Source organism: Peromyscus maniculatus, chromosome 11 (assembly GCF_049852395.1).
Source record: "Peromyscus maniculatus bairdii isolate BWxNUB_F1_BW_parent chromosome 11, HU_Pman_BW_mat_3.1, whole genome shotgun sequence".
Lineage (NCBI taxonomy): Eukaryota > Metazoa > Chordata > Mammalia > Rodentia > Cricetidae > Peromyscus > Peromyscus maniculatus.
The window spans coordinates 41,299,181-41,326,247 of NC_134862.1; the positions used below are offsets into that span (position 1 = coordinate 41,299,181).

Genomic DNA, 27,067 nt, shown 5'->3' on the forward strand with positions numbered 1-27,067 from the left:
AGCCTTTTCACACACCTCAGGAACACCTCTCTGCTGCCTGCTGCCCGCTGCCCGCCCGGACACACCTGCAGCCCTGCCCAGCCAGCTCTGCTCACTCAGAGGTAAGCCCCACCCAGCCCAACCCACCCTAAGGGCTGGGGGTTATCCTGAGAAGAGGACAGGCCCCAGGGGTACCTCCAAAAGAGAGAGGAGAGGGTGGGCGCTTGCCAACCTGAGCACAGGGAATGAGGACACTCTGGACGGGCGCCTATGAGCAGCCCGCCAGCCCTGCCCCATGTGGAGTCCACCGTAAAGACCTCAGCTACTAGGCTGAGGAATGAGCAGAACGGACACTGGATTGGAGGAGGTCAGTGACACTCAGCTAGAGTGGGGTAAAACAAGGCCTTCCAGGAGAAAGAATGGAACCTGGGCCTTCCTGGGGCCACCTGGGTCTCTTAAGCACTCTCTACTTCTTTTCAAGTCCTGGAAGCAGAGGGCTCTGGGTACATCTGTCTGTGTGGCTGTCACCGTTCTTCGGTCCCTAGACACCCTCCTTCCCTCACTTACTTTCCCGAGTTCAGGGTACTGAGCATGAGCTGTGTGGACTCCTATTTGGCCCCTGTCACTTCTGTGAAGCTGAGAGAGGTGGACAGAGAGGAAGCTAAGGAGCAGAAGTGAGGGTCAGGCCCCGCCAGGCAGGAGGAGCATGAGTAGTGCAGCGTGGAAGGGTCTGGGTCAGTGGGGTAGGAGAGGAGCCAAGCCCATAAGCGCCCAGCTCCTGAACTTCCCACCCCATAGTTCTCAGGGGTCCCAAGGCGTCCCTAGACAGTGCCTCTGCTCTGGAAATCAGCCCAGAGGATCCCCAAACTAAGCCAAGCAAATCTTTTATCATCACAGCACCAACTACTCAGTTGAACTTGGGTCTGTTAGGACTGAGTGCCTGGAGAAGACCAACTGTAAGGATGTGCCCTTTGGAGTGGTAAAGCCTTCCCCACCGGGAAATAGGACAAACTGAGAGAGGAATTTCTCCCTATGTGTTTTTAATTGAAGATGCTCCTCTCCCAGAGCCCCTGCAGCCACCCCCACCCCCCAACACACTCTCTCTCTCTCTCTCTCTCTCTCTCTCTCCTCTCTCTCTCTCTCTCTCTCTCTCTCTCTCTCTCTCTCTCTCTCTCTCTCTCTCTCTCTCTCTCAGAACCTGGCCAGAGCCTGCTTGGGCAGCATGAAGACCAGCCCATACCAGAACTAGATCCGCTACTCTATCAGCCTTTCCGGTCCATGCCGGGGTCAGTCCTGACTCGGGGCTCACTGTACAGAATCCTGAAGCAAAGCTGCCCCTTATCTCTCAGCACTCAAGGGCTTCCAACAGAGTGACATCAAATCTACACTTAGTGAAAGTGTGTCCAATCATACAGAATAACCTGAGGAGGCTCATTAAAGGGATGGGGACCGGCTGGACGTGGGCTAAAGGGAGGGTGATGTGGTCATGACTTGAAAGATACAGTCCTCCAGGGGAGTCAGCCTTCCTTCCCTCAAGGCCACCTGGAATTCTGGCCTAGAGTCTTGGATTTGCTGGTCTCTTTAGGGGTTTCTAAGGCTCTAACCCACGTGTCCTTACAGGGACCTCGTGACCTGGGGCAGGTCTCATTGTTCAGCTTCTCACTTAGTCCCTCCGCTGGGACCTAGTCCCAGTTCACCCCTCCCTTGACAGGGAGAGCAGACAGGCAAGCAGGCTTGGAGATGAGGGATGGGGACTGAAGTGCCACAGCAATGAGTCCCCTTCACAGGAGACAGTCCCAGAACAGCCAGAGAGTCAACATTTGCCTCATATCACAAAGGAGGACATCGCCTGGGGCTAGAAGGGGACTGCAGATTTGCTCAAGAAACACAACGACAATAGAAAGAGTATTTCAAAAGGCCTTAGGGGGGACAGGCTTGCCTCCCTCCTCCTGGCGGGGACATGGTCTGCAGCTAGGGCCCCAGCCTTCTGTCCTGTCAACCAACTTAGAGCCGGAGAGAGACTGCCCTTTCTTGGGATACCTACCCTAGATGAGGATGGCAAGGGGACCTCAAGGGGACCTTTCCACTCCCCCAGAACCTGTGATAAGGACACCCGTGACCTGCCAGGCTAGGCCTGCTCCAGTGTCTGGCACAGGTGTGTCAAGGGACAACTCCCCTGAGGCACCCTCCCCCCAGCCAGGGCTTAGGGAGGAAGTCATTCTGGGCTGCAGTGACAGGGTCACCTCCAGACGTGACAGGAATGCATGGCAGGCCCTCTGCTTTCTGGTGTCCCTCCTCCTACAGAAAAGACTTGTGTCTCCCTCCATTAGTCCAAAAACCATGGGGAGTATGAGGGCCTGCGACTGAAGCTTAGGATCAGGGAGGAAGAGGAAGGCCGAGTGAGCTGTCTGAGATGGCAGAGCTAGAGAGGGAATCTCCCATAGTGACGGTAATAATGCCAATGGCCAGAACTGACTACGCTTCCCAGGGCCAGGCACCCTGCCATTCATTGCCTTGGGCATCGTGCTGAGCACCCCACCCCTCCCACCCCACCCCTACCCCCATCCAAGCATCCTAAGGGGATCCACAGACCTAGGTGGACACAAGCTAGGGAGGAGATCCGGTGGGCTTTCTTTTGTCCGAGCTCACTGGAGGGGGTCCTCACAGCGTCCGTTTCTCCCTTTCTCCAGGTCCTCAGCTGTACAAGGTCTCCAGATTGCTCCAGCCTCAGGCTGACCTTATTCCTTCCCTGGCCCCAGATTTAGGAATTGCTTATGTGGCCACATGTCCTCTCTTCTCTTCTCTTCCCTTCCCCTCCCTCCCCCCGCCCCCCCCCCCTCTTCAGGATACCCTCCCCCCTCCTCCACAGTGAGATTCACCTCTCTGTCCCTCAGGACTGTCACATGGCACCTGCAATCTGTTGAAGCAGAGGACGTCCACACTGTGTGATGGGGTGGGGCTCGATACACCGCTGTGGCCACAGAACGACACTTGCCCCCCCCCCCCCCCCGACTGTGTTTAACTAGGGATCAAATCATCTCGTTCCTGATACCTCTCTCACTGTCTTGCTCTTTTTTGTTGTTTGGGGGATTTGAATTTTTGCCTGTATGTGTGCATGTATAGCACGTGTGTGCCTGGTGCCCGCAGGGGCAGAGGAGGCTGTCAGATTCCCTGGAACTGGAGTTAGGGGTTGTGAGCCACCATGTGGGTGCTGGGAATTGAACCCCGGTCTTCTGCAAGAACAACAAGTGCTCTTAATCCCCGAAACCATCTCTTCAGCCTTCTTGTTCTTTTACCCCCCCACCCCCAATCCAACATCTTAAGGCTCTCTTAACTCTCTGAGAACCCCTAAGGCCCATCTACCATAAACTGAGGTCATCTGCACGGTGATGGCTCACCCCTTATTCCTCCTCACACTCCGCTTTACTCCACAGCACCGGGGTCCGAAGGACTGAGTGGGGACGAAGGGTCCATCCCTGCTGTGCCCACCCCACCTCAGCCTTCCCTTCTGGAAAACAGGAGCCAGGGGTGTCCCTGAGCCTACACCCGCATCTCCGTCATCCTGCTAGACAAGCTGAGGCCAGGATAGGAGGCAAAACCCAGGCAGAGTCCTCGGGAGGTAAAACAGAGCCCAGACGACCTGTCTGATCTCAGGTCATGCAAGAGCACGGGTCAGGGTTGTCCCTTGGGGTCCTGGAGCCCCCTTCCACCAGAAGCCTTTGAGAAGTTGTCGAGGCCCAGTTCACACACATCTGCCGTTCTCCGTGACTCAGTTTCCCTCAAACACAAAATAAGAGAGTTGGACCAGCCACAGTCTCAAATCCTCGTCTAGACAAAAACGTCCTGACTTCAGCCAGCTGCTGGCTTCTCCTTTTCATAAACAGGCTTGTGAGAAGCCCTGGTCCCCTGCAGCACCCTGCTCCTGGAATAGATGAGGAAGAGTAAAGGAAAGGAACAGACTGTTACCAAGAGCAAAGGGACTTTTCCTTCTGCTAGCCTGTGTCACTGGGGACTCCCAAAGTGGAGGCTGCAGGGAAGCCTTGCCCAGAGGGGCAGGGACCATGCTGAGTCACACCCCCATTCCTCTCTGAAGGCTTCCCACCCCTGCCCTTTCCTCCACTCCCTTTTCTGGACAGGCAGCCAGGGACGGCTGAAGCCCACCACAGTCCCCGGACCAGACTAGCCAGGAAGGAGAACTGAGGGGAAAGAGCAGTCGCCACCGGCCAGGGGGGTGGGAAAGGCTTCCGGATGGGGGCGTGGGGAGAGGAATTCGAGCAGGTCCTGAGGACAGGCAGGGCTGGAAAGACAGCAATGAGTCAGAGCACCCAGGGTGAGGAGGCACTGTGGAGAGAGACCCAAGCCTGTTTGGGGCGAACAACCAGCCTGCACAGGGCAGAGGGACCAGTCGACTGGATCGCCGTAACACCAGGCCTGAAAAGGGAGCCTGGGCTTGGTCCTCCTGGAAATGACTACTGGACTTTCCAGCCGGACATAGGTGCCCAGTGGGAGAGTAGAGGGTGGTGGCCAAAAATTCAGTGAAGAATGGTGCTTGAGCGGAGCCAGACCTGGAGGGTGGGGGCAGGGCGAAGGCCCGGCCCAGGAGGAAAAAGGAGAAACGGAGGAGGAATGGACTGGCCTTAGGATTGGCTGGGGGATGGGGACAAGAGGCAGGAAAGGAGTGACTGGGTGGAGGGAGAGAGAGAGACCCCTGAGGAAATGGAAGAGCTGCTGGGGGGATCTGAAATAATACCATGGGATGCCCCCCCCACACACACACACACGAAAGTGCTAGCAGAACATATAGCCTTTAAAAACAAATAGCCTAGGGCAATCCTTCAGCCCACCCCCATCCTAGCACAGAAGCCAGACTCCCTCCCTCTCGTCCCTCTTCTTAATGGCTCTGCTTTTTCGTCAGTCAGCTTACCTTGAAACATTTGGCCAGTTCTTTTGGTCTGTTCAGGAGCCTGAGACATACGCCCCAAACTGTAAGCATCCCTAAAGCCGGGCCAGGCACTCGGGGTTCCTCTGAGGAGTCGTGCTTGGCACTCATGGCTCCCAAACAGCCTGTCAAGCAAACCAGCTGGAAAGACAGACCCTGGCAGACTCCGGGGGGTGGGGGGCGGGGGGGGGGGGGGGAGTGAAGCCATGCTGCTCCGTGAAGCGTGAAGACTGGTGGATGGAGAATCATCTCTCATTAAGGAAGACAGCCTCCTCCCATCTTAATAATCAGTGTCCTTACCATTCACTGGGAACCTAGGAAACCGGCGCGTCAGTCACACACAAGCTCCCTTAATCCACACAGCAACTGCCCAGGACTGTTATTATCCCCACTTACAGATGAAGAAACCGCATCTTGGAACCCAGGTCATTCTGCCTCTAAAACTTGGGCTGTTTTCTTGAGGCCACTCTGAGTTTCTCCCACTACATGTCTCACATACCATGGCCCTTACTCACTTCTGCCAGTGTCTCCTCCAAAACCCCACTGGTGGATTCTCTCAACGAGAGATGGCGTTTGTTAGGTACTAAATACCAAGCGAGTAGCTGGGCAGGGGCTCTGCAGGTAGGTTCACCCACCCACTTTTACCCTCTGGTGGGTATCATCCCGGGGTTTCACTAACAGTCCAGCCCTTAGCTGCCTCAGCCCCCAGAGCAAAGGAATGGATACACCAACCAACTCAAGCACTTCCTTAACCGAGACCCTCGCGTGGCCGGCCTTTTCATTTTGCTTATTTCCTTCTCGGCCATCATGCTTGCACCCCTGTGCAGTGGGCAGCCAAGCTCACACTGCTGACGAGGGTTGGAGGATCAGAGGGAGCAATATGACCCTTTCCTTCTTTCCAACAAAGACAGGACCAGTCTCGGGGTCCCTGGATGTTCAGTTGTTCCCAATGTTTGTTCTCTTCCAAAAAGGCAATGCTAACCACTCCCTGAGGCCTTCACCTAGAAAGTCTGGTGGGGTGGGTCCCTCTGTGGTTGCACATGTTCAACCCTATCTCAAACCTTGTGTGGTTCCAGTCAGCCCAGATTCCCCAGGACCTCTCAGATGTAAGTCTTCCCTCAGACCGCCTCTACATAGCTTTTGCCAGCTGGGCTTGAGGGACAGGGGAAGGGGTCAGAGTTAGAGGAGGGCGGAGGAAAGGTTCTCACAGGGAACTCCTTCGGGCCCCAAGGGCCCTGGCACCAAGCTCTGCCCGGCTCAGCTCCTGGAACATCGCTGAGGTTGCGCAAAGCGTGAGGAGGAGAGAGACACCAATACACAAGGGTGGAGGAAGCGCTAGGCACAGGAAGCTGTGGGAGAGGGCTGAAGCCAGCCATCCAGACTTCCCCAAGCACACCATTGTCCTTCCCGGGGAAACCTGTTGGTGAAGTCGTAGGCAGGCAGGCGCGGCTTATCCAACAAAGGTCCTCCTGAGGTCACGTTGGCTATCCCCCTGCCTCTAGGCAGGCTGTTTTCCCAATTGTTCCAAAATCAACTGGCTGGATGACATGAGCCCTTCTGCCAGGGAAACAGAGGCCTGGGGCGGGAGGCAGTCCGTGGGGCCATCCCAGCCCGAGGGGAGCAGGATGCGTGCCGTGGAAACCAGGCCTGCGCTCCCACCTCCTCTCTGCCTGGTGTCCGGGCAGCAGTGACAGTGATGTCACGGGTGTGGAGTGCCAGCCACGTGCTGGCTGCCAAGCAAAACAGCCAGGGCGAGTGTGTGTATCATCAGTGCCTGGGAAGGAAGGCCACCAAAAGAAGGGAGCCTGGCAGAAAGGCTTGACGGAGGGAGGGAGGCACCTTGCTGGATGGGGGCGGGAAGACCGGAATAAATCTCTGTTGCCCTGAGGACCAGAGAGAGAAGGCCCTAGCTGGCACTGGGAAGGGATGCCCCTCACCTGTCCATACTCTGCTTCTCCTAAAGCGTGTCAATGCCCCAGCCATGAGCCAGCCCAGGCCCCGCTACGTGGTAGACAGAGCTGCATACTCCCTCTCCCTCTTCGATGATGAGTTCGAGAAAAAGGACCGCACCTACCCGGTGGGAGAGAAACTTCGCAACACCTTCAGGTAACGTGGCCCAGAGCCCAGACTCCTCTTTCTTCTGTTCCCCACCAAAATCCATCCTGCTCCAGTCAGGGCTCCTGGACCAATACCCAAGGGGTTAGGGAAGCCCTTGGGGGAGGGGAGATTCTGAAACCTGAATATAAGAGCCTGGAGGCTCATAGACCCCGAGACTCTTAGGGAGGATGGAGAGGAGGAACAGGAACCACTAGCCATTTCTGAGGGTTGTAGGGTGTTTCTGTCCCCTCCAAGGCTTCTCCTGAAGTCTCAGTCCTCTTGAGGCTCTCTTGGGTCTTCAAAGGACCTCTAGATGGATGAGCTCCGACATGGAGTGGTAGGGAGCACCTGAGCCCCTCCTCCATGCCCCGTTCCTTGTGCATCCAAAGGCTCCTGAGGTCCCATCTCCCCATGCCTCATCCCCTCATGGATAGTCCTTCTGTCTGGTTCACAGAAATCCTAGAGGAGCCCCTAAATTCCTAGGCTGTACTAAGAGGCCTCACCAGCCTTTGGGTTCTTCCCACTCTCAGGTCCCTGAACTCAGGTGGTGGGCTGGTCAACCTTGCCCCGCAGGAAGAGGCTGTACACGGTGGCCCACATCCCTACCTCAGGAACCTGAGGCCACAGGCTCCCCCCCCTCCCCCTCCCCAGACTTCTGGCAGACCTCATACTCCCTCGCTCCCCTGGGGAAACAGCTGATTCAGTTACCGGGATTGAGGTCACCGGCAGTAGCTAAAGTGGAGCCGCAGGTGGAACTGGTTGAGGCCGGGGAATCACCCACTGGAGTCTTTCCTAAAAGTCCTAGACCAACCCTGCTTCCCCTGGGAGGTTCCATCTCGGCCCAGCGACACTCAAGAGTTGTGTGCCCAGTGTCTGAGGCCCCGTCCCTGAAGCCATGCTCCCCAGACGGATGGGCTCAGCCAGTCTTGGTGTTCAAGGAGTTTACATTTAGGTTGTTTGTGTGCTGGAGCGATGTTTTCCTGGAGGTTAGGGATGATTAGGACTCTAAAGAGAGACAAAACTAGCAGTGCCCATGACGCTGGCATAAAAGCTTGGACGTAGGCACGGTGCCAAGGAATAATGGTTGAGTGAATGAATGAGTGAATGAGTGAGTGTCTAGAGAGCTAATCCTTCCCTCCATTTCCATCCTGGCCTCTGAGGCTTCCGTACAAGTTGTCTGGCGCCTCCTTCTTCCAGCACTTCTTGCAGACTTCGGGTTGCTTTGCCTGACATATGGCACAGATGCAAGAAGGCTGGGCATGTGAGCCAGCTGCCTACCGGTGAGTCCAGTTTCCTCTGCCATAAGCACACCTGCTGGAGCTCCGGCGAGGCTGTTGCCTCCCGGCCCAAGCCTTTTAGGTATGCATGAAGCCATTCACCACGGTCCTGGGCACAAGGAGCACCACAGGCCCCAGGCCCCGGAAGAGGCTGGGCTGACAGGCTGGTGGAGATGCCGTTCTGCAGAGTATTTAATCGAAAGGGGGAAAAAAATCTGCCTAGACTTTCCAGGACACAAAGCATTGTCTGTGTTGGTTTCAGTCTTGGGTGACATCCAGGGGCCCCAGTGTCAGGGAAACCATTGTTGAGCAACCGTAAAGAGTAGAGATTGGTGTGGGGCAGGAAAGGAAGCCTAATCAGACTCGGCCCGGCGTGAGTCACCAGAGGGACCCGGAGCATTGACTTGCCTCACTTGGGAGAAGAAAAGCAACCCCCACCCCCAGTCATCAATCCACCGGCTGTCACCCCCAGGTGTATAAGCCCTTGTTCCCGCTACTCATGACTTTCCACGGAAGGATCTCAGGGTGCTCCACAAACAGTAGCGATCAATACGCCTCACCCTGTCGGCCAAGGAACGGCTCTCCCATCTCTCTTTTCCCCGCGGCTGCTTTGCCAGGGGTGGACACCCATGCTAGACTCACCAGGTGGAGAGGACAGCAGGCTGGCAGAGGGCACCTCACGGGGACAGCTGAGGTTGCCTGTTTGAGATGTTCAAAGAGAAAGGAGGCTGAGCTACCGTAAAACCGACAGCTTGAAGCCCAGCCTCGTCGATTCCCACGTGGAGGGCTTGCAGCGATGCCCGGGGTGTATTGCCGGGCTCTCCCGTTTCAAGCACAGCTCTGCCTCCGCAGCATCCCGCGGCAAGGGATGTGCACTCAGGCTACTGAGCGAACCAACTCCCAGGGACGCTAGCATCCCCCTGCATCCTGTCCTCTTCTTCTCCTCCAGGTGCTCCTCCACCAAGTTCAAAGCCATTGTGTTTGGGCTATTGCCTGTGCTCTCCTGGCTCCCCAAGTACAAGGTCAAAGACTACATCATCCCTGACTTGCTGGGTGGACTCAGTGGGGGTTGTATACAGGTGCCACAAGGTGAGAGCATCCCCCAGCCAGGCCTAGCTGGCCGCTCCCTCCTACCCTTTTCCATCTCTACCCTCCCACTCTGTGACCCCGACCCCTGTGAAGAGGATGCTCTCCAGAGCTAAGCCTCCCTCTCCTTGTCTCCTGCAGGCATGGCATTTGCATTGCTGGCCAACCTTCCTGCAGTCAATGGCCTCTATTCCTCCTTCTTCCCCCTCCTGACCTACTTCTTCCTCGGGGGTATACACCAGATGGTGCCAGGTGAGGTCTCTTCACCCCCACACCCCCACACCACCCCTCCTCCCCGACGACCCCCCGCTAGGCACGATGACTTGGACCTCAAAGACACAGGGCATGGTGAAGGAGGCTCCATGTCCACCTTTGTTCTCCCGGAGTTGATGTTGATCCAACCTGAAAGGATGGTCGCTGCATGAGTCCTAGGTCCTCGTTGACCTTGGAGAAATCATGGCGCCCGTGTGGACTCAGTCAGCACAGCCTATTGTATCTTCCTCCCAGGAAGGAGAGCAAAGTGTGACAGAACAAGATATACCATATGCTGCGCAGACCATGAGCAGATTGGAGACATGGCTGCTCTCAGCAGGCCGCGGCAGGGATATTTGGAGCTGTCTAGCGTGGAGTGAGATGGAGGAAGAGAACCCGGACACAGGGCTGGTTTCTGGTCCAGGCTCTGCCTGCACTTCTGAGTCCGTGTCCAAAGAGATGATGTTAACAAGGATGTATCTGATCTAGGGAAGTGTCTTTGGCAGCTTAGACGTGACTGCCGGGGATATGCTAGCAGAGGCCAGTGTAGGGAGCCCTCCCTCTGGGGCTGGTGCGTGTTCCAGGGCTGGACCCCTTGGTCATTTCCATGGGCATGCTGCAAACTTCTGACTTTTGCTGGCTGGGTGGGGCACCACAGGTACCTTTGCCGTTATCAGCATCCTGGTGGGTAACATCTGTCTGCAGCTGGCCCCGGAGTCGAAATTCCAGATCTTCAACAACGTCACCAATGAGACCTACATGGACACAGCAGCCATGGAGGCAGAGAGGCTGCATGTGTCAGCGACACTTGCCTGCCTGACTGCTGTCATCCAGGTGAGGAGCACAGCCCCCGGCCCTACCAGTGACTCCACCTCAGAAGGTGGCAGGCTACCTCAGCTCTACCTCAAAACCGCCCGTGTGGTGTTAAAGCCATTCCCCACCCTAGGGACTGAAGGGACCTTAAAAATAGTTTAGAGTCTCCACCCCTTGTGTGGAGCAGTGCCCCTGTCCTGAGCTTAAAATCTGCACCGAGATGTTCAGATGCCCCTTAGAGAAACCCTGGTCTCTGCCAGCATCCCTCCTGCCCTCCAGCCTCCTCTGCCCCAGCCCCGGCCCCGGCTCCGGCCCCGGTACACCACATAAGCTGACCATCTAGCCACGGGGGCAAAGGATTCCTCCGGTGTTGATGAAAGAGGCACAGTGTGGCAGAATTCAAGGACACCGGCTACTTCAGAGCGTACCTATCATTCGGTCATCACTCACCTAATGTTTTCTGCCAGGAACTGAGCTAGGCCCTGAGGATATAAAGATAAGGCAAAAAAAAAAAAAAAAAAAAAAAAAAGAGGCCCAGTTCACAAGTGGCTCCAAGTGGGACAGAGGAAGTGGCCTTGTCCACAGATAAATGTGTGTGCCACGGTGAGATCAGAGACACAGCAGAGCCATGAACAAGTGGCTATCGGAGCCCAGCAAAGTCCTCAGAGAGGAGGGGACATTTGACCTGAGAAGGCAAGGACCAGTGGAAGTTCCCCAGTGACCGAATGAAGAGGTGTAAGGGCTGCTCCGGGCAGAGGGAACAGCACTCGAGAGCCCCGAGGCCTCAGGGAAGCCTGGCTAGGAAGGAGACAGCAAGGAGTTTAGTGTGGCTCAGGGGCAGAGGGGCAGAGGAAGCCAGAAAGGTAGGCAGGGGGCCAGTGATGAAGTCTGCACTCACTGTGTCCCTGTGGCAGCAACTTGGGTCCTATTAGCCTCAGAAAGACCGTGGGCGGGTGGATTCCGCAGGAGCCCAGGCAGGAGGGACAGAGGGGTGGCCATGGAGAAGGAGATGTGGGTGGGGGGAAGAAACATTTTGCCAAGAGCATGCCCAGCTTGTACTGGTTAACTACCTGTGGGAGGAAAGGCGGTGTGACTCTGAGTGCTCAGTTGGGCACCAGGTGGCCCCGGGGGAGGACCACGTTTGTTTAAGGGAACCGAAGCCAGGGTAGTGAAGAGACGGAGAGGCTGTGTGCACTCAGGGAACTAAGGTTTGGTGGCAGGCACCCAGGTCACAGTGAATGGCAGGGAAAGGTTGCTGGGGACTCTTTTCCCTGAGTCCACACCGCCTCTGAGCTGCACGAGGCTCCCAGGCTATGTGTCCAGCCGGCATTTGGAGCAGGTGACCCACTGTGGACTCTCCCCTTCCTTCCTTCCTTCCTTCCAGATGGGCTTGGGCTTCATGCAGTTTGGCTTTGTCGCCATTTACCTCTCGGAATCCTTCATCCGGGGCTTCATGACAGCCGCTGGCCTGCAGATCCTGATCTCGGTGCTCAAGTACATCTTTGGTCTGACCATCCCCTCCTACACAGGCCCAGGCTCCATCGTTTTTGTGAGTCCAGAAACACCCTTTGGGGGAGGGACAGGATGGGAGCAGAGTTCACATTCGCAGGAGGTGGTGAACTGGTCATCCTAATAGCTGGCTGGGCCACCGGGCCGGGGGGATCCCAGTGGGTTCTCCTTGTGTGGAAGGAGTCTAACTCAGATCCTCATGCACTCTGTGGTCCATCCCTGAGAACAGGAGACGCCATTCCAGTGCCTCAACTCCTTTCCCTGGGAAGTCCCCCCCCCCTTTTTTTTTTTTTAGTTTAAACTCTTGACAAGAAAAAGAAAATATATTATCTTAAAGTTCCCGACTCCCACATCAGGTGGATCCCAAGTCCTTGTAACTCCAGTTCTCGTAGATCTGACACTCTCTCTGGCCTCCACAGGCACCTGCACACATGTGGCATACATACACTTACACAGACACAGACACACACACACACGCGAATAATGTGAGAGAGCGTGACACCTTAGCATTCGCTCCTGACGCGCCCTTTGGGAGAGGGTAGCTGGAGATGGGATGGCATTCACAACCAGGGCTATGTTCTGCCTTTGTATGTCTCCAGCGGCATGTCTCCCCTGGGCCAGGCACCCCTGGGCAGGGCAGTATGGGAAGAAAGGATGGGAGCCTGTGATGCTCTCTCCCTTAGACCTTCATTGACATCTGCAAAAACCTCCCCCACACCAACATCGCCTCGCTCGTCTTCGCCCTGGTCAGCGCTGTCTTCCTGGTGCTGGTGAAGGAACTCAATGCTCGGTACATGCACAAGATCCACTTCCCCATCCCTACGGAGATGATCGTGGTGAGGATCCTGCCTGCCTGGAGATGGGGTTCTGGGGGTCAGGATAGGAGGGTTGTGAGTAGGGGAGCCCCTGTCCATCCCTCTACCCACTCCACTGGCAGCCAGCGGGACAGGAAGTCATATGTGAATATGTTGTATGGCCCATCATGTGACTTCTCAGGCTACCTCATACACACACTACCCTAAGGCAGCAAGACAGTGGGATCTGGGAATCCTAGAGAAAACATTTAGGAAAGACCCCGGACCTAAGCCCCAACCTAGAGCCGATATCCATTCTCCACTTTGGGGTTTGCAGGTGGTGGTGGCAACAGCCATCTCTGGGAGCTACAAGATGCCAAAAAAATACCACATGCAGATCGTGGGAGAGATCCAACATGGGTGAGTCCAGACCACTCAGAGGCCACCCCCAGCCCGTTGTCCACCGGACCCCGGGGCCCTGATGGAGAGGAGAGGCTCCAGGTGAAATTTCATTGAGAACTCTGTGACCCTGACTCAGAAGAGCCACATGACCAGTCAATACTGGCCACTTTATGGGAAATGAGTCTCAACTGCTACCCTCCCAGCCCCCATAAGTTTCCTGTCCTGAACACAGTTAAACAAATCTCTCTGACCCACCCGTTGCTGGCTTTCAGCTTCACTCTAGTACATACTCTTTTACCCATGCAGAAAGGAAGACACTAAGATGAACCAAATTCTTTAAGCATCTCTTCTATGTCAGGCACCACATTGGATCCAGGACGACTGGGACAAGGCTTACCCCCACAGAGTTGGAACGGGGGAGGAGGGAGGCCAGGCCTCATAGCACTAGAGGTCTGTGGGTCTAAAAACCAGTGTAACAGAGAGTCGGAGTCAGGGCCCGAACAAGTGAAGCCCTCCCATTTACTGGCTTGTTGACCCGGACAAGTTAATTCTCTTAAGCCCTGGCTTCCTCCTTTAAAAACCAATAGTGAGGCCGGGCAGTGGTGGTGCACACCTTTAATCCCAGCACTCGGGAGGCAGAGCCAGGCGGATCTTTGTGAGTTCAAGGCCAGCCTGGGCTACCAAGTGAGTTCCAGGAAAGGTGCAAAGCTACACAGAGAAACCCTGTCTCGAAAAATCAAAAAACAACAACAACAACAACAAAAAACCAAGAGTGATAGGACCTGCCTTCTGATTACAGAGAGTGAGATCATGTGGGACAAGCCATACAAATAAGACCCTGGCATATGGTGGGGTCTCAGCTCCCCTCCTTCTCACACCCCTGGGCCCTGCTCCTCCTTCTCACACCCCTGGGCCCTCCTCTTTTGGATCCTTGGCAGGTTTCCCTCTCCAGTGGTGCCGGTGGTTTCGCAGTGGAAGGACATGGTGGGCACAGCCTTCTCCCTGGCAATTGTGGGCTACGTCATCAACCTGGCTATGGGCCGGACCCTTGCCAACAAGCATGGCTATGACGTGGATTCTAATCAGGTATCTCCAGCTGCCCCTGGCAGGGCTCCAGGGCATGGGCCCACAGAAGCCTACTAATGACAGCTTAGCGGGGGTGGCCATGTGACTCAGTGGTAGAGTCCTTGCCTGGCATACAGGAGGCCCTGGGTTACACCCCAGTATCTCAAAAGGGGAGAGAAAGATGTCTGGGGACTCCATGAGGTGAGACAGTAAGGGTTAGGGGACTAGACCTGAGAGACTGGCCTCTGGTTTTCAACTTTCTTTGTTCTTCCTTCCTTCCTTCCTTCCTTCCTTCCTTCCTTCCTTCCTTCCTTCCTTCCTTCCTTCCTTCCTTCCTTCCTTTCTTTTTTTCTGTGGGGAGTCTTAGGGGAGAGTTTACATGTTCACATGTATGCACATATATATGCAAGTTCATATACATGTATGTGTGTGCTACATACGGAGGCCAGAGGTTAACATCCCAAGCCTTCCTCTATCACTTCTCAACCTTTTTTTTTTTCCTTGAGACTGAATCTCTCACTGACATTAGAGAGCTCATTAGAGACTGACTATATTGCCTAGACAGTAAGCTCTAGGAATCCTCCTGCCTCTGCCTCCTCAGCACTGGGATTACACATCCACTTTTTTTTTCAGATGCCCAGGTGCTGGGCATCTGACCCCAGACCCTCATGGCCTTGCAGCAAGTGTTTACCTGCTGAGCCATCTCCCCAGCCTGAGGCTAACCTTTTGAGTGGCAGAGTGTGGTCATACAGCATCATGGTCACTTCCAAACCGAGCCTCAGGCTCCCCACACACAGATGACTGCCGACATCTGGCCCCTACTCCGCACCAACCCTGCCCCCTCTCTCCACAGGAGATGATCGCCCTGGGCTGCAGCAACTTCTTCGGCTCCTTTTTCAAGATCCACGTCATTTGTTGTGCCCTCTCTGTCACGCTGGCTGTGGACGGGGCTGGAGGAAGGTCTCAGGTGAGCCTTGTCACAGGAGACCCGGGGAGGAGTGGAAACGGAGCGATTGTTCCAGAGAGTTCCGGGTGCCACAGGCATGCCCTCCTTAGCCAGCTAGTTTTCATTCCACAAAGGATGAGCTGTGAGATAGTCGAGCCACGAGAAGCCCATGCCCACTCACTCCCAGCTCTTTCTCCAACCAGGTGGCAAGCTTATGTGTGTCTCTGGTGGTGATGATCACTATGCTGGTCCTGGGGTCCTATCTGTACCCTCTCCCCAAGGTAAGAGCCCAGCTGAGAGCAGGGAACAATGACAGCCTCCAGCAAGAACAATCCCTAAGGGTGGGAGTGGCACTTGATGGGTCACCAAGGGCCACCACTGTCACACTTGGTGTACGTACCCTATGAAGTAAACGACAGAGATTTTCTTTCTCTCGGTTATACTGGTGAGGGAGACAGGTTGACAGTCTGACGTGTGTCGTGAGGCTGTGTGGGATTGGTTTCAACCTCTGGATTTCTGGGAGCTTGGTCTCTTCGCTGAAGGGTAGAGGACAAGGTATCCGGAGCCCAGGGCACCCGCATGTAAGGTGTGAGCCATTCAGGGATGCAGAGAGAGGGTAAATGTAAAGGTGGGCCCACAGTGAACTCTGTGGCTCAAGAGGCTATGCTTTCCAATCCCAAGATTGAGGGGGAGTTTAGGGAAAGCCCTGGAACCCTAGCTCTGTCCTGCCAGGCTCCAGGAGCAGGTGTGGAGGGGAAGGACAAGATGAAGGGATACCACAAGTGACACAAAGCAATGGTCTGCTTCTCCAGGCTGTGCTAGGAGCCCTGATAGCTGTCAACCTCAAGAACTCCCTCAAGCAACTCAGTGACCCCTACTACCTGTGGAGGAAGAGCAAGCTGGACTGTGTAAGTGTGGGGGAGTCTCCAGCGACCCACAGAATCTCCCATCCTCCTCTAACCCCGCAGCTCTGGCCTGGGGATGCAAGGCCCTCCTGTCTCTAGTTCCCAGGGGCTGAGAAGCCAGGCTTCGGAGAGAGCCATTCTCTGTTCAAACCTACCTCAACCACTCTCTGGCTCTGTAGCCAATAGCAAACTCCTTTACCTCTCAGAGCCTCGGCATCCGTGCCTGTGAAGTGGGCACGTCCATCTTCAGGATGGCTCATGATGAAGACGGGATTAGGGAACTGCATGCGGTCTGAGTTGCATTTGTGGTCAACAGAACGTAGTAGCTATTGTTTTTATAATTTACGACCCACACCTCCCCTATAATCAAAGGAGATCACTCCGTAAAAAAGCTTAGAACATAAAACCAGAAGATCAGGATCCTGAGCAAGTTTCCAGACTTCTCTAGGGCTCTACTTCCCCATCTGTGTGTGGGATGAGGTTGTGTTCCGCATCAAAGATCGGCTCTAAAGATTAGATGAATCACAATGGGTATGCGCCATGCTACATAAAACATCCAGCGACGGTGACTTCATACCTGAGCTGCGCCTTCACAGGCAGTACTGATAAAAGGTCCAGTGTATTGATGACGCCTTATTTCCACCTAAGCTCACCCACCATAGCCCAGGGATGAGACTTACTAACGCTGTGTTGGAGATGACAAAAATCAAGGCTCAGCATGGTTACATAAATAAATCATCAGAGGCAATGGAGGAAGAAAGAGCCAGGGTCTGGCTGGACTTCTGGGCTGTCCTGCCTCGCACAGGCAGAGGCTTTACCCACACCACATAGAAAAGGACATCTTTAAAGTCAGGAAATGTGTGGTCCCTCTGAGGACTCCTGGTGAGTGACAGAGATAGGAAGAAATGAAATGTTCTAATTCCCAGCTCATGGATCTGCTTTTACCACATAGCACCCCTCTCCTGGCTATGGCCAGAGTCCCTTGTAGCCATATGGTGCCATGTGACTTCATCTTCTCTGCATCTCTCTATAGACGTTCCAACAGAGCCATTCAAAGCACGCACGCACGCACGCACGCACGCACGCACGCGCGCGTCACTGTCAGACGGGAAGAAAGCTCACATTTTCTCGGGAGCACCCTGCAAGCCTGGGAACGATGGCTCTCTGACCTTTCAATCTTCTTGTGGAGTGGACCTCTTTCCCCTTTTATAAACCAGAAAACTGGCCCACACAGCTACACAATCCAGAACCCAGCTTTGAACCCGGGGAGCATCTGAGCCCAGGGCATGCTCTCCTGACTCTGCTCATGCCGTCTCTCGGTGCACACGGCTACCATCTATGAAAATAGAAGGCTAGAATTCTTTTTTTTTTTTTTTTTTTTGGTTTTTCGAGACAGGGTTTCTCTGTGTAGCTTTGCGCCTTTCCTGGAGCTCACTTGGTAGCCCAGGCTGGCCTCGAACTCACAGAGATCCGCCTGGCTCTGCCTCCCGAGTGCTGGGATTAAAGGCGTGCGCCACCACCGCCCGGCTTTAGAATTCTAGAATTCTATTTTTAAAACAAGGCCAAGGACTGGGGTGGGGGTTGGAGCTCAATGGTAGAGCACTTGTCTAGTATGTGAAGCCCTGCATTCAATCCCTCACTCTGAAAAAAAAAAAAAATCAAGAGCTGCACTCAATGTAAGAGAAACAGGCAAGCAAACCAAAGTACCAGCACGTGACCTGTTACAAAAATTAAGCAAGAACGGAAGGAGAGATCTGAGTTGAGCAGGCCAATTAGGGCCTTGGCGAACCCCAGAAGACTTCCTGAAAGGGGCAGTTTTTCTCCCCATACTGACACCTCTCTCTTCACAGTGTGTCTGGGTGGTCAGCTTCCTCTCCTCGTTCTTCCTGAGTCTGCCCTATGGCGTAGCGGTGGGTGTCGCCTTCTCCATCCTGGTTGTGGTCTTCCAGACTCAGTTGTAAGTGACACCCTCATCCCTCCCTGGCCCAGTCTGAGGTTGCTGGCCCAGTCTGCAAGGGCCCTCCCAGGCCAAGGCCCAGCATAGCACACTGTCCCCTCTGCCTTCTGGGCCCAGCGCAGGGACATGCTGGCTGCCAGACCTCAGAAGTAGATAAACCCAGCCAGGATGGTGGGCATAGACTGAGCTGTCTGACGTCTGTCCCCCTAAAACCCCAGAGCAAACCAACATGGTTTCGGAGGGCTGGGGATAGGGGAGAGAACACAAGGAAGGGTGAGTAGACCTTCCCACCTACCCTTCCAGAAGCACTGTGGGAACCTCAGCTCGAATGGGACCCTGCCCTGGAGAACACTAGGTCAGAGGACGGACCCCTCCAAAAGAAGCCATTAGCACAGGCCAAGGATGCCACAGAGGAGGTCAGGGTGTGGCTAAGGACGATGCTGAGTATAGGAGAACCCAGGAAGTGGTGGCTTTGTCACCTGTGTGCGCTTCTCCCTTCTCTCTCCTGAGCCCCATTCTGGGGGCCTCATCAACATATGCCTGGCTGTAGACCAGCCACAGACCAGCAGGGCCCAGGTCCCCAGGGCAGAAAGACTAACAAACCAGCCTGCCTGAGGACAGGAGTCCTGGCTGGTTCTCCTGGTCCCCGCCCCCAGCATCCCTCCAGGCCGCTAGCATCCTTACCCTCCACCCTCCCCGTCTCCCTCTAGTCGAAATGGCTCCACACTAGCCCAGGTCATGGACACGGACATCTATGTGAACCCCAAGACCTACAACAGGGTAGGTAATCCAAGCTCAGGACCTCCCCGCTTCACTCTGTCCCCTCCCCGAGACCTGTCGGCGACCTGAGCTCAGTCTCCCTGTCACAGGCCCAGGAAATTGAGGGGGTTAAGATTGTGACTTACTGCTCCCCGCTCTACTTTGCCAACTCAGAGATCTTCAGGCAGAAGGTCATTGCCAAGGTAAGGCTCCGCCCTTGCTGACCAGAGGGCTGAAGAGAGAGTGGCCAGAAGATGGGAGGCAGAAAGGGGTTAGGAGCCAAGGGCAGGCCATCCCACAAAGGTTGGGGTCAAGGTTGCTGTTGGCCCTCTCCCCACAGACAGGTATGGACCCCCAGAAAATACTACTCGCCAAGCAGAAATATCTCCGGAAGCAGGAGAAGAGGACAGCGATGCCCACCCAGCAGAGGAAGTCCCTCTTCATGAAAACCAAGGTGAACTGAGGCCAGGACCACCTCCATGCCCTTTCTGATCTTGACCCTGGCTCCCAGCCTGCAGCACATTGAGAGGCAAGCAGGAAGTCTCTGAGAGCGCTTCCAGGCACTCTTCTAGGGGAAGGCTGCCAGCTCCCAGAGTAACCACTGCCCCCTATCTCCAGTGGGAATTTCCTAGGTGCCCAGGCTGTGTGAGGGTGAGAGTGTGGGAGAAGCAGGTAGGCATGGGCAAATGCACAGGGAGTCCTTCCTGCTGTCTCTGGAGGGGCTTCCTCTCAAGCAGAGTGGCCAAGGCTTCCGGCGTCTCTGGAAGGTTCTTCCCACTTGGATTGGGAGAGAGAGAAGCTTGCAGACCTCCCGCAGGAAGGGCTTTAGGGGAAGCCTGTATCCACTACCAAGCTGAGATGTTACCTGCCTCCGCTTGGGGCTCAATATCGCAGTCCCTGACTGTCCCCTTCCCTCCCGCAGACGGTCTCTCTGCAGGAACTCCAGCAGGACTTTGAAACTGCTCCCTCCACTGACCCCAACAATAACCAAGCGCCTGCAGGGGATGCCAACATATCCTACATCACCTTCAGCCCAGACACCTCGGCAGCTGCCCCGTGCGAGCCGCCCACCTCCGCTCAGTCCCCCAGGGAGCCTAGTGACGCGCTAGCCAGCGTCCCGCCCTTTGTCACCTTCCACACCCTCATCCTCGACATGAGTGGAGTCAGCTTCGTGGACCTGATGGGCATCAAAGCCCTAGCCAAGGTGAGGCCTCGTGGGGCAGAGAGGAGGGGGTGTGCGCCCCTGCTCCTGCCCACTTCCCTCCAGGCCCTCGTTTGAACTCGCGGAGGGAGGTTCCAGACCCTAGGGAGCAGGGTGGATACACTCTTAGGGCAATGAGGTGTTGGAGCAAGCTCTCTGAGCCTCAACACATCCACCAAGGCCATCCTGAGTTCTTTTTTTTACGTCGTCAGTCCCCAGAACCCACCTTGGGGCCTCTGAATGAGGCCAGTCTGGCGCCTGATCCTGCTGCCCCTTCCTACACTCAACAGCCACGTCAGGAGAGAGGAAAACAATGGTGTCCCAAACAGGCAGCCTGCAAATGCCACGGATACAAGGGCCCATCTGATTACTCATCAGTGGCCCTGTGAATGTCATTTTGACAGCAAGCCTCGGAAGGGCTCAGATGGAGGCAACCCAGGAGGTCAGAGGGGCACAGAGACTGTACTGGCTGATGTCACCACCAGACAGGGACAGCAAAGGTCCCTCCCTGGTGTTGAGCTCAGCTGACTTCTCTAGCCTGGACCTGGATTCCCGGACTTTCACGACGTGCCTAACCGAGCCTTGGTCCTGAGCATTGAAAAAGGGCCACGGTCACTTTAAGTGTCTGCCACACTGGCAAAGCCCCATTTCCGCTCCACTTTTCAGAGAGGCCTTGGCGAACACTCCAGAGAGACGTGGGGTGTGCTCTGCCACTCATGCCTGTGGCTGCCAGGGCCCTCGGGACGGCTTGTTTGTTTGGCTTCCCCTCTGGAGTGTGTTTCGTGAGTCCCTCTTAAGACCCACTCAGAACATTCCTTTCCTTTCTTTTCTCCCCATTTCCTTCCCCTCCTCCCTCTAGCTAAGCTCCACCTATGGGAAGATCGGAGTCCAGATCTTCCTGGTGAACATCCATGGTAAGAAAAGTGGGGGCTGGGTGGGCCTTTAGGGGACCAGAGGCCACAGGGGGTGCAGATGCAGAGGGGACAGGGTGGTGAGCATCCTGGGGGTGGGGTATGTTGATGTGGTTGAGAGCAGACAGGATTATAATCTGCTCGCCGCTAACTTGTGTGTGTATCCTGACTCAAGTCAGCCAAGTCACTTTACTGTCTGGGGTCCGTCTTCATCGGAGGTTTGCCTGGTTGAACTTGGGATCCTTTCCAAATAGGATCCATGGGTCTGTAGAAGCCCAGAAAACCCACATACCCTAGCTTCCCAGGGACTTGTCTCCAGAGGATGCTTTAAGCAGCTCCAAGGACATGCCTCAGAGCAAAGGACACTCACTGAATTTTCACATATGCCTAGTACAGACAGCACACAAGGACCCAAGAGATATGCAGATATGAAGGAGATGCGCAGATACCGCCCAGCAGGACTCTGCAAGGGCCCCATAATGAGCATGTTCATTACTCTTACACTCGATGAACACTCCCCGGAAACCATCTCCAGAGTGTGATGTATTAACCTTTCCTTGGCAAGCAGCTTCTCAAATCCAAAGACTTCCTTCCGCACTAGGTTGAGGGCTCAGTATTTTCAAGATCCTACTGCCCTCTGCTGTCCAGAACTGATATTGCAGGGCCAATTGTCCTCTTCACCACCACCCTCACCCCCCTCCCTCCAGCTCCAAACCACAACGCCGCTACTTTTTCCTCACGGAACCTGTCTCCTTCCAGCCCAGGTGTACAATGACATCAGCCATGGAGGAGTATTTGAAGATGGGTGTGTCCAGCGCGATCACGTGTTCCCCAGCATCCATGATGCGGTCCTCTTTGCCCAGGCGAATACTAGAGAAGCCCCGGCAAGCAGCTTCCAAGGGGTAAGGTCTCCACACACACCTAAAGAATCCTAGGGCTCCCACAAACAGGAGGACCAATGCATGTTAGAAGGAACAGGAAGAGGGTTTTAGTTCCATCACCAAACCTGCCACCTCACTCTCTTGAATCTCAGTTTCCCTATCTGTAGAATGGGCACCACCAACCATCACCTGCCACACGCGGCTTTTCATTGTTTCTGGTTAGGGTGAAGTAATGATTATACATTCTTATGCAAAAACATAATTTTACTGACTGCTCTGTGTATCTGGTGTCTCGCTGGCCATCAGCTTCACTGTTTTGTAGTAGTGGTGGGTGTCCTGGCTTGGAGATTTCAGGCTTGGAGGGAGAGGCTGAGTTTTGTCTCAGCCTCTTGGCATTTAATTTGCTAGCTCAGGGAGTGATATGAGATACAAATAACTGTCTAAAACTTCAGAAGCTGAAGAGCCAGACCCAGCCTCCTCTCACTCGCAGGGCCTAGGAGACTAGGGAAGTGTTCTGATTCATGAGCTTTGTCCACAGGGACTCTTGGAGAATCCTTCTTATTTGTCATTACACCAATAATATCCAGTTATGTGGGTCCTGGGAATCGAACTTGGGTTCTTTGGCTTGGTGATGAGTGCCTTTACCCACCGAGTGAGTCATCTCTCCCACCCTTGTTTTAATATTTATAAATAATTCATATTGCATATATTCTCTATTACCTCTTATAAATTACACACACAATGTATATATACGCCTTAAAACAGTACAGTAAGAAAGCCAGAAAAGGGAGTCAGATTATCCTGCCTTCGCAGAATTCCAGGGAAAGGAAAGGAATTCCAAGGTCAGGCAGCCTGTGCCTCTCTGCCTATAATGCCCACAAGGGAGGTCCAATGGTCATCTGCCTATGGCTGTGCTGTATCATGAGGCAGGCGGGGGAGGACCAGAGAAAGGGATGAGGGAAGCAAGCGTGGGGTCCTCTCAAACATCCTTCCTACCACTGTGCACCTCCCTCCGATACCCGAACTCACCCTGCACCCGCTCCTTCCCTCAGGCTCCGGGAGACACTGAGCTCTCCTTGTGTGATTCCGAAGAGGAGGACGGTCCCAGCTATTGGGACTTAGAGCGGGTGAGTAGAGGGGCAAGGGGGAGGGGGGAGAGGGAGGAGGACCTGCTTCTGCAGAAGATGTTTGCTGCCTGTCCTCTCCAGTTCAGAGCAGCAACCTGAGGGTGGCGAGGTTTCCCCTTCCTTTTAATAATAGATCTCGATTCCTCTCAGCATCAGCACGCACGCACGCACGCACGCACGCACGCACGCACGCACGCATACGTGCACACACACACACATGCACATACACACGCGCACACACACACACACACACGCACACACCCACATACACACTCACATACACATGCATACATAAACACACACACACACACACACACACACACACACACACACACACACAGGCATCCCGGGGAATGAGAGAGCCTCTGGACCAAGTCCCAGAGAATTGCTGTCTATTCTTAACTCTCCAGTGTGCCAAGCCTGTGACTGTGGCCAAGCCTGGCGACACCGCTGGGCCTGTTGTCACTGTCTGTAAAATAAGAGACGTTTAGTTCAGCTGTCCCCACCAGGCCTGGCGGACGAGGCCACTCGTCCTCCATCAATTCATGAGGTGTTCATGGAACACCTACTGCTTGCCTGACGCTGTTGCGGCTGGACATAGAGCAGTGAACACAGGCCCCTGTCCTTTGGAAACTACATTCTGGGAGAATTCGGTGAAGTTTAGGGGCATAAATGCATTGTTACTGCAACTAGATAAGCATTTAAAACTAAAAGCATGGGCTGGAGAGATGGCTCAGAGGTTAAGAGCATTGGCTGCTCTTCCAGAGGTCCTGAGTTCAATTCCCAGCACCCACATGGTGGCTCACAGCCATCTGTAATGAGATCTGGCGCCCTCTTCTGGACTGCAGGCATACATGCAGGCAGAACACTGCATACATAATAAATAAATAAATCAAAACAAACAAACAAACAAAAAACTAAAAGCTATGCAATACAAGCTGATACTGCCTGCTTGGGGCCTGAATTAAAAGAAAGAGGGGGACTACATTTAGAGACATCTGGACTTGAACCTGTTAAAAGTAGCAACTCTCTTCCCATTCTTTCCGGGCTTGAGTCCCATGGTCCTCTGAGTGTGTCACTCGGAGTGCTGATGATAGGCGAGGGACACCTGAGATCTAACAGGCTGATTCCAGTGTCCTCTGGGAATCTCCAGCATATTTCTTAAAAATTAAAAATCCAGATGGGACAGAAATAATAGAGCTTCTCTCGTCCTGATGTTGGTGTTACCTAACGGGGCAAAAACGAAGCTGACGCTCAGAGAGGAAAGTGTAAAAAAACACATAGCACAGGCCGACGGGACACAATTCACAATTAGATGCTACTAGTACTTTTTCCCATCGCCCAGTAGCAGTTCATGTCTTATGCTAGCCTACCTCTCCCCTGCTCAGCTGCACACAGAATCTCACTCGGGATGCTTCCTTCCGGCCTGTGGGGCAGAGTCACCTCCTGGTTGCAGCTGCTCTAACTCCAGCAGCTCCAACACTCCCTTGCCCTCACCCTTCCTTCCTGTGGTCTCTGCAGGAGATGTTCGGGAGCATGTTTCACACAGAGACCCTGACTGCCCTGTGAGGGCTCCTTTGGTTCCCATACTGCCTCCTGAGCACCTGGCACCTGGGATGTCCATGGACGATAAGCCCGGGACCACAGGGAGTGACGGAGAGAAGAGTATCCGTCCACCAAGGCTCTAGATCCTCTCTCAACTCCTTGTTCTCTCTCTGACTCCCCACCCACACCCCTACCTTCCCTGTCACCCTGGGAGAGAGCCATCTCAGCCTCTGCAGCCAGAAGAGCCTGTCCAGACAAGGATTGGCAAGGGTGAGAGCCTGGTGGACCCACCTCATCACCCTTCCCTTCCCACTCCAGCCTGGGCCAGCAGTAAGCTTATTCTGCCCATCTGCTCACGCCCCACCCACGGCAGCCGATGGACACCTTGACTTCCAGCCTTAGGAGTGAGCCAAGAACGGAAAGATAAGAGCAACCATGCTGCTCTGTGGCCTGGGTGGTCTGGCCTCGGAGGGTCTCAGGCTGTCGTGGGACCCAGGGATGAACTGGGTTAGAATGTTGACGCTTGTCCCTCCAATTGCCTTATAGTTGTCAGCCTTGTGCTTCAAAGACATGGTACTATCCACAATCCAGGAGTCTCTGTCTCTGTGCCCCTTTCTCTCACTGTCCTGAGACTGCTGAGGGTCCCCATTGCTGTCCAGCTCTTCAGACTCTAGTGTGGGCAGTGGGCAGGCCCCTCGAGACTGTCAGCACTACCTCTCCAGAGACAACCCACCGGGGAGCTGACTGGGCCTCTTGAATCGTCCCTGCCTGGAAGCTGCCCCATTCTGGGGGACGGGGGCCAGCAGAATCCTCCGGTAATACCGCAGCAGCTCTTATGCACAAAACCTTTCGAGAACCCCTCTTTGTACGAGAGACATGGAACAGGGAGTCGGTTGTTAATGCAAACTCAGGGCAAACCGGTGGGCCCTAGGCCTGACAGTCCACCTGACCTCAGAGCCCACGGCGCTTCCCCTTGGGAAATCTGCCATGTCCATTTCCGCTTGGAAAAAGCCAGCGATTTGAACTCTCTCTTATCAGCCTGTAGCCCGGAGCTGTGGCGGGAGGTCCTGACAGGTGGAGGAGGAAGTTCTGAGGTGCTAGCTTCAGCATCCACCTGGGTACAGATGTGAAGGACTGTTCCAGACTGCATCTCCCTCTACAGGGAACTCCTAACACTCTCAGGACCTCTTTCCCCCAGGAAAGATGAAAATGGGAATTAAATTCTCAGGAAGACAGGGAAGTAACTAGAGACATCCCACTGTTGACTTGAAAATAAATAGGTTCTCTGTCTCTGTCTGTCTGTCTGTCTGTCTCTGTCTCTCTGTCTGTCTGTCTGTCTGTCTCTCTCTCTCTCTCTCTCTCTCTCACACACACACACACACACACACACACACACACACACACACCACACGCCCCTTGTAAAACTGCCATACAAGTACACAGAAAATCTGGCCTCTCCCCATTGTTCTCCAAGTTCCTTCAGTCCTGACCCCTGTGCCAACAGGCTGGGCCGGCCCAACCTGGGAGAGCATCCCACTTCCCACCTTGAGCCTGACCTTTGTTTTGTGTCCATGTGTGAAGTGAGCTGCTGAGGCTCCTCCGCAGAGTTAAGGCACAGGGCTCTGACACACGGCCAGCACATTCTTGGCCACAGCTGCTGCGTCTCAGTGAATTCATTATGCCATCTGGCTGCCAATGGAGCCCAAAACTTGGAAGGCTGAAAGACAATGTTATCTGGGATTCACTGTGCCCAGCACTCACAGTGCCAAATTCCAGGAGGAAGAGAACCCCAGCCAATGACAATTTACCCTCCCCTACTCCACCTCCTCCAAAGTCCAAGAAGCAGAAGAAGGTCACAGAGCCGGAGGACATTATAAGGCCCTTTTAAAGCAAGTGTCTAGATCCCATTAACCTGCAGGTCAGGCCTGGAACTGGAAGGCATTGCTGACTCACCGGTGGCCTGGGCTTTGGGCTTGTTTTGGGGGAAGAGGGCAAGGATCGGCAACACGTTGAGGCTGTATACACTCACAGAACACACGGGGAAGGTGTTATTAGAAACACGGGGGGCAGGGGTACAAAAATAGGTGCCGAAGAAAACTCCACAGTTGCAACTCTTGGGGCAGAATGTAAACATCACACAGACTGCCGCTCTGGACATGACCGAGGCAGGATGGGAGGGCGCAAGGGAACAGAATAATCCAGATTTTCAATTGCTGTGGATGTTCTTACAGACACTGACCTGTGACATAGGATTCCCTGGAAGGGCTGCAAACCTTACCTCTTGAGATGTTTGTATAATTTATTTAAATGCCAATCTCCTTTGTTTGTTTTGGTAATAAAGTGGTCTTGAAATGTGGCTGTGTGTATGTGCTGGCAATGTTTTAAAGACTGGCAAGTAGATCCCTCCAAACAGCTGGCTTTTTGCTCTGTGTCACCCTGAGAAGAGGCCATGGCGGTTTCCTCATGAGTCTCCCAGAAAGCCTCCAGATCTGTTTGCCCACCCCTTGCCATGAATACATTTGCGTGAGCCAGCCAAAGAGCAGATTGGAGAGAGGAGCCTGAGCTGAGGGGCCGCTTACTCAGTGCCGGTTCTGAAAGTCAACTCGGTGCTTCTGTAACTCC

The 27,067-nt window shown here is 54.5% G+C and overlaps 1 protein-coding gene across 1 annotated transcript; it reads left to right on the forward strand.

Annotated features, from left to right (window-relative positions):
- Slc26a9 (solute carrier family 26 member 9) lies at positions 1-26,801 on the forward strand. Its single transcript, XM_042258106.2, has 21 exons — positions 1-101; positions 6,882-7,024; positions 9,242-9,381; positions 9,520-9,630; positions 10,289-10,464; positions 11,828-11,992; positions 12,636-12,788; positions 13,084-13,166; positions 14,087-14,234; positions 15,067-15,180; positions 15,363-15,440; positions 15,972-16,067; positions 17,915-18,021; positions 18,732-18,801; positions 18,891-18,983; positions 19,121-19,234; positions 19,703-19,984; positions 20,841-20,895; positions 21,652-21,794; positions 22,826-22,900; positions 24,422-26,801. The coding sequence occupies exons 2-21, from the start codon at positions 6,900-6,902 to the stop codon at positions 24,467-24,469; spliced, it is 2,376 nt and encodes a 791-aa protein (XP_042114040.1). The 5' UTR covers positions 1-101; positions 6,882-6,899; the 3' UTR covers positions 24,470-26,801.
- The last annotated feature ends 266 nt before the right edge of the window (positions 26,802-27,067 follow it).

Coding starts and splice junctions, on each gene's coding strand:
- Slc26a9 (XM_042258106.2), top strand. CDS start 6,900: ATGAGCCAGCCCAGGCCCCGCTACGTGGTAGACAGAGCTGCATACTCC. Junction 11,993..12,635: donor GCCCAGGCTCCATCGTTTTT/GTGAGTCCAGAA, acceptor TCTCTCCCTTAG/ACCTTCATTGACATCTGCAA. Junction 18,022..18,731: donor GTGGTCTTCCAGACTCAGTT/GTAAGTGACACC, acceptor GTCTCCCTCTAG/TCGAAATGGCTCCACACTAG.